The sequence below is a fragment of the Parus major genome, chromosome 13 (assembly GCF_001522545.3).
Source record: "Parus major isolate Abel chromosome 13, Parus_major1.1, whole genome shotgun sequence".
In the NCBI taxonomy this organism is placed as follows: Eukaryota; Metazoa; Chordata; class Aves; order Passeriformes; family Paridae; genus Parus; species Parus major.
The window spans coordinates 2,614,751-2,621,438 of record NC_031782.1 but is presented as its reverse complement, the minus strand read 5'-3'; the positions used below and the strand labels follow the sequence as shown (position 1 = coordinate 2,621,438).

The 6,688-nt window shown below is 51.0% G+C and overlaps 1 protein-coding gene across 1 annotated transcript in view; it reads right to left on the bottom strand.

Moving 5' to 3' along the window:
- Nucleotides 1-4,123: 4,123 nt before the first annotated feature.
- NSG2 (neuronal vesicle trafficking associated 2) overlaps nt 4,124-6,688 on the bottom strand; it is a 30,367-nt gene continuing 27,802 nt past the window's right edge. The window contains exon 5 of the mRNA XM_015642237.2: nt 4,124-5,946. Coding sequence (XP_015497723.1) covers nt 5,755-5,946 — 192 coding nt within the window. The 3' untranslated portion in view covers nt 4,124-5,754. The remainder of the gene's footprint in view (nt 5,947-6,688) is intronic.

The following is a 6,688-nucleotide window of genomic DNA, read 5'->3' as shown; positions in this document are numbered from 1 at the left end:
CTCTTGCACACCAGACCAGCCAGTCCGGACTGCTGCCAAATGCTATATTTACATTTCCAAACTAAAATCTGTTTCTAATACATTTTTATGGGGAGTTTTGACCCTTTATATTTATTGTTAATGAGCTTTCATCTCTATAATAGCCTTTCATCCCAAAGGATCCTGAAGAGTAATTGTAATAACCTGGCATAGAAAATATACACAGAAATCAATTTACCCAGCACAGAAACGTGGCCACGGCTGGAGGGGCTGGCAGGGAGGGTTTAGCTGGCAGGTTTAGGGTTTAGGGAGGTTTTGCTGCTGCCACCCAGGTGCCAGGGACAGCTCCTGGCCTGGGCTGGCTCTGCCCCAGGTGAGCTGAGCCCTGCAGAGCGTGGAGAAGGAATTTGGTGACTGCAAGGTTTGGGAGCTTGGATTTTGGGGCTCCAAGGCCGTGGGGAGGCACTGACCCAGCAGGGACACGGCACTGGTGGAGCTCCAGGTCCTGCAGGCACTGGGTGCCATCCCCAGGGCTGCCTTCCTCAGTGCCCTTGAGGTCTGAAGTTTGAGCTGTGTTATTTTCCAGCCTCTGCACTGGTGCAGAACTCTGAACTCCACACAAAGTGTCAGCAGGGTCTCCTCACAGCTCAGGCACACACAACAATCCTTCTCCAGCCCCACAGCCAAGGACACCGCTGCAGCTCCAGGCCCAAAAAGTGCAACCAGCAGCGAATTGAGGAGAGCAAGCTGGGAGGATGGGACTGCATCACCTGCAGCTGGAATTGCACAATTCACCCCAAGGTGGAAATGGACCAGAACTGATCCAAGAGTGAAACTCCTGAGCCGGGGCCCATCTTGGGTGGAGCCAGGGCCGGGCTCTTGCAGTGCCCAAGGTGCATCCTTGGAAGGGCTTTTAATAAATCCCTGCTTTATTCCTTTAACCCTGCTCCAGGAGCCTCTCCAGGGAACCTCTCCAGGCATCAGTGTGGGGAGCTGATTCCAGCCACTTGTGCTGGAGAACGCTGTCCTTCCAGAGCCTGTGAGGATGGAGGGACAATGTCACCATCCCTCCCTGATGTCCCTACACTGGTGATTTGTCCCTGTCATTGTGGGGTCAGTATTTTCTCTGTTTTCAGGTTCCCACTCGTGCTCACCCCGTGGGGCTCACACTCTGTGTCAGGGCTGCTGTTTCTGCCCTGGGTGGAGGCAGCACATGCAGGACCCAGGTCCTGCCCAGCAGTGGGATTGAGATCCCATTGGGGCAGGGCAGGGCACTGGCTGTGCCAGGATGAACTGTGTACCCTGCTGCTAAGAGGCTTTTCCATGTCCTCTCTGCTTTTCCCCACCACCATCTGCCTGCTGCAGGACAAATCCTGCACTAATCCTGCCCAGCCTTCCCCAGCAACAGCGGTTCAGCCACAACAGAGCTGCACTTCCCACCTTCCCCTGCTTCCTGGGGATTATTTTCCATGAGGAATCAACCCACAGCCTCTCAAATGACTTGTCATCCACCCTCCCTGGTGAAGTAACATTTTAAATCAAAAGGATTTGACCTCTTTTGCCCCTCAAAGGGCACCAGTTGGGGTGAGAAGGGGAACTGAGTGCCAGAGACCCTGACCCTGCTGGGCACTGCCCCAGTGGGATCCCTGCAGTGCCACTGCCTTTGCTGGTGTTTTAAAAACTCAAAGGCCAAAGAGATGGAAGGAAAGAGCCTTTCCTTCCCCCATCTCCTCCTGTAAGTCATTCTCCCTGGCCTATTTTACAGGAACTGAAAATCTATTAGAGGAATGGCTTAATCCAGTTTGACTGTAATAATTAGGGTGCTTTAAAAACCCCTGACTAATCGTATAAAATGTGATTGTAGACAGCTCAGTGCACGACCCTTACACTTATCACTGGAGGTATTATTACAAACCAGAAACAGCTGGCGAGCACGGGGGAGGATAAAGGGAATAAAAAATCACATGCAAAGGGACAGGGACTGTTCCTTTTCTGATCTCAGGGCAGTGCCTTGAGCTGTGTCTGGAATCCAAAGCACAAAGTCACCTCCAAGACCCCGGACAGACAGAGCTCAGCTGTTGGTGCCACTGTGCCCTGCCAGCCCTGTGGGCTCTTTTCCTCGCCCTGGCTTTGCAGGCAGTCCAAGAGGATTGGAGTCAGTGCTGGAGTGATTCCCCTCAGGGCACTGCAGATGTTTGGAGAGGCTTTTCCAAAACAAGACAGGCTCCATCAGGCGAGGAGGACGCGGTGGCTCAGGGTCATGGGGTTACAGCAGAAAAGCAGCTCCTGCTTCCACGCCTTGGCTGGTGCCAATCTCCTTTTCTCTTGCTCTCCATCTTTCTCAAGCTTCAACAACCACGGTTTTTCCCTTCCCTTCTCTTTCTGGGGCTCAGCTGAGCTCCTGCCTTGCCATCACCACACCTTTGGTGGAGCTGTTTTTTCCCACCTGTTCCCCAGGATTGCTGCCTGGCCAGGATGCCCTGGGCCCTGCTGAGCTCATCCCTGTGCTGCCAGCTCTCCTTCCACCCTTCCCACCACTCCAGCAGGACAGACAAACAGCCCAGGCACCCATCCCTGCAGGACTGACAACTCTTCCAGGCCCAGGGGCACACGAGGGAATTTGGAGGGGGAGTTCAAACCATAAAGGACCATAAAGGAGATTACCCAAGGAGATTCCTGCTGCTGCAGGGTAGGGCACAGAGTGGGAAGCTGGAGCTGATGGATTTGGCCATCACAGAAATGTTGGGAGAGGCACAGGGAGAGGGCTCTTGTTCCTCAGATCACCCAGGGCTAAGCCTGAGCTCTCACCCAGGCACAGCTCAGGAAAACTCTGCTCTCCAGAGCTCCAGGCTGCACAGAGAGCCCACAGCCCCGATGAGCCCGGGCTGTCACCAACACACTCTTTAATCAGAGCTGAAAACTCATCATCAGCCTTGAAAGAGGCTTTTAAAGGCTGAAATAATAAGATGATGCACTACAATTCCAATTTTCTCCCTGTTCCTGTGGTTAAAATATGTGGCTGAATCTTGGAAGCTCGACTGCAGCTCATACAGAAGCCATAATAACAATATTCACAGTGGTGGAACTTACAGCAGGAGCTGAGTGCTTTGGTTTCTTTTACTTTCCCCAAGTCTTTCTTGGTTTGTTTTTTTTTTTATTCTGCTCTACACAGATTTTGATCTTTCCCTTATTAAATAGGAATGGTTATCCCCACTGACTCACTTATCTAGTAATAGCTAGAACACTTTTAATTCAAGTGATTTGATTCCTGGGTTTTTCTGATTCAAGTAAACACACAGAAGTATTACTGGGGAACTGGCAATAGAATTCCATGGTTAAATTATCCTGTGACTCAATCCTGCACAGCACTGGATCCTTTTAATATATTTCACAAGTACTCAGCACTGACCTCTAACACCAGAGTGGTTTCTCTCCTGTGGTAGCTCAATTTCACAACTCTGAATACACTTTTTTTTTTTTTTTGGAAGGAAAGCTATCCAAAGGTTTTATAAAATGTTCTTTAGCCTTTGGGAATGAGTCAATTTAATGCCAGGCTATCATTCCATTTCAAAGAGCCGAAGGATTTGAGGCAACACAATCTGCTTTCTGAAGCATGTGAGATGAATACAGCTGTGGGTTTGTTACAAATCAAGCTGGAAAGTTTGGGTACAGAGCTCAACTTTCCCAAAGTTCAGCTGTGGCCCTTGGTTTGTCAGCTGGATTTCCTTTAACCCCCCATTCCAAAGAATGCTTGCATCAGGAAAAGATGGTGAGGGAGACATTGCTGCCAGGAAAGGTTCCTGTAATCCATTGGTTTTAAAATGGGAAGGAAGTCCATTGTAAGGAATTCCCATTAAAATGGGAATGGAGGTCCACTGTAAAGCAGATGAGCTGCAGTTTAATTACTATTAATTAAAGCTACAGTTTGATTACTATTTTCCTATTGGAAATGGGTGAGAACACAGGGAATAAAATCCAGGCATTAAAAGGGGAGAATGGGAAGCTCTGGAAATGCCTCCTGAAATCCAGAGTCACCTTGGGGCTGGTGCAAGGTGCAGCCTCTGCCTGGCAGCACCACACAAATCCCACCCAGCATCTCCCAGCCCAGGCCACGAGGTGCCAAGAAAACCCTCGGGAGCCACGCTCAGTCACATCGAACTTTATTTTAATCCCGTCAGAAAAGTTCAAGAATTACACCAAAAAATACTTCAGTCTCTGCTACCTACTGACAAAAAATACACCACAAAATTATAAACTGTTCAGTGGTTTTGCTGGAGTTGGGGCTGTTGGTGGAAGGGGCGGTTTGTACATTTTGAGTGAGAAATGAATTTACAGGTGGAAAGGGAAGGGAGGAGAGGGAGTCAGACGATGGCGTTTGGCACTACAGTTTTAGCTACACTATACAGTTATTTATCATGATGCCTGCAGGACTGAGGAGTTCTGCCCTCACACACTGCCCAGGGTCTCTGGCACGGAGGACAAAACTGCCCAATGCGAGGGAAGAAGGGGCCAGTTCCTAATTTCCATCCCAGTCTAGCCAAAAATCTGAAAAAGCAGCTCAGTCCAAGGTGAACCTTGCCCTGCCGGTGCACTCTGCTCCTGCTGCTCAGCTCTCCCTGCTCTTGCAGCTCTGAAAAAAGAGAATCCTTGGGGGTTTTCTAAAATCCCACCAGCCTGCAGTAACCTCACGTGCCATTTGTGGGGACAGGATGTGTTACCCTGGGCAGGACTGGATTAAGCCTGGGGTCTGCTCGGGGTTTGCAAGCAGAGATTTGATTTGTACCTCTCTCCAGTGACCTGGAATGACAGGAAGTGCTGAAGGAGCTGAAGCTGAAGGAGGAAGCAGGACCACCCCATTTCATGGGAAAATTAGGGGCTGAAAAGTTAGAGGCTCAATACTAGCAGCATTTTTGAGAGGCTCTTCTGATCATAATGGCATTTCTTTGAGTTTTGGTGACCCTCAGGAGAGAGGAGCCAAAGGATGAAGCCTCATGGAAATTGCCAAAGCTCATGCAGGGAATATATGCCAGAAGTAAAGTCCTGAACTCCTGACTCTGAGTCCTGCGCTCAAAAGTTTATTCAGAATTTCTCTCCAGCAGCCTCTGCCTCCTCCCATCCTGCTCCATCCCCAAGCAGCAGCCTGGATTTCAGCCTCAGAGCCTGGCCAGGACCAGCAGCACTCTGGTGGCTCATTAGGAATGCCAGGAACTTTCTGGATTTCCTTGGGGCACCGTGCAGGGTTTGTGTCTGCACATGAGCACGTTTGGGGAAGGAAGGGATGCTTGCATTTCTCTATCAGTGAATGAACACTGACACTGGATTCAATCTGACAGCAAAATATCTCCCCTTTGGCAAACCAAACAGCACCACAATGTCTTTGTACCACGTTCTCTACCCCTCTTGAAAAGATTCCAGCTCTTCCTTCACTGCATGTGGAGCCTTTGTCACAGCTTTCCAGCACTGACAAAACTTGGTGGGATTCTCTTTGCTGCTTTAATCCTCTCGGGCTGTTTACCTAACTTGCTTTTTTTGTTTTTTAATTTATTTTTCTAACAAATAGTTAAGCAATGATTTAAAAATATTTTTACATCGTTAAGGTACAGTCAACATCAAACATGCCTTTGTACAAGAGCTCGACTCGGTTACAAATCAACGAGAACAACGCACGAAAAGAAATATCCATGAAGCTGATCCTGCACTTGGGTCGGATTCGCCCCTGCCCCGCTGGGAGCAGGGCACGCTCAGCACCGCGGAGCCGTCCCCCGCTCGTTCCCTTTAGTGACCTTCTGTCTTGGCAGCCTTGTTGTCGTGGCTGGCCGAGCCCGAGGGCAGCCAGGGGGACACGGCCCGGGAGCTGGTCTGCTTGGCCATGCTGTAGTGGCTGATGACGGTGTAGAACCTGCCCCGCGAGTTGGAATCCTGTGCAGAGTAGTAGGCGTCCAGCGAGGCGGGGATGCAGCGCTTGTGCTGGGAGGGAAAGCGAGAGAAGCAGAGTGAGGCCATGGCCTTTCACGGGCTCCTGTTTGTGCTCACGGGGAACGCAGCGAGCCCCGCCTGGCTTCCAAACCTGTTGCTATTGGCAACCCCGATGGCAGCGGAGCTCCGGGATCTCGGAGCAGGGCTCACTGCTGGGTTGGCTCAGCAGCTCTGCCCCGGCTGCTGGGCCAAAAGCTCCGCAGGGCCCAGGCCAGAATGGATCCCCAGACAGACAGGGGACACGCAGAGGCAGCAGAAGCTGCTTTGAGCTGCTCTGTTCAAGAGTGTCACCCTGACCTGTGGGATGAGCAGCTGCTTGGGGATGGCAGGAGGCACAGCCCAGCGAGTCAGCTCTTTTCACTATTTCAGCTTTGGGTTTGATTCTGGAATTCATGACTCTGAAAGGACCTCAAAGCTCATCCCTGCCATGGCAGGGACACCTTCCACTGTCCCAGGCTGCTCCCAGCCCTGTCCAACCTGGCTTTGGGCACTTCCAGGGATCCAGGAGCAGCCACAGCTTCTCTGGGCACCTGTGCCAGGGCCTGCCCACCCTGACAGGGAAGGATTTCTTCCCAATATCCAACTAAACCTTCCCTCTCTCACTTTGAAGCCATTCCCCCTTGTCCTGGCACTCCAGGCCCTTGTAAAGAGTCCCTCTCCATCTTTCTCGTAGCTCCTTCAGGTACTGGAGGCCACAGGTAGCTCACCCCAGAGCCTTTTCTTTTCCAGTCTG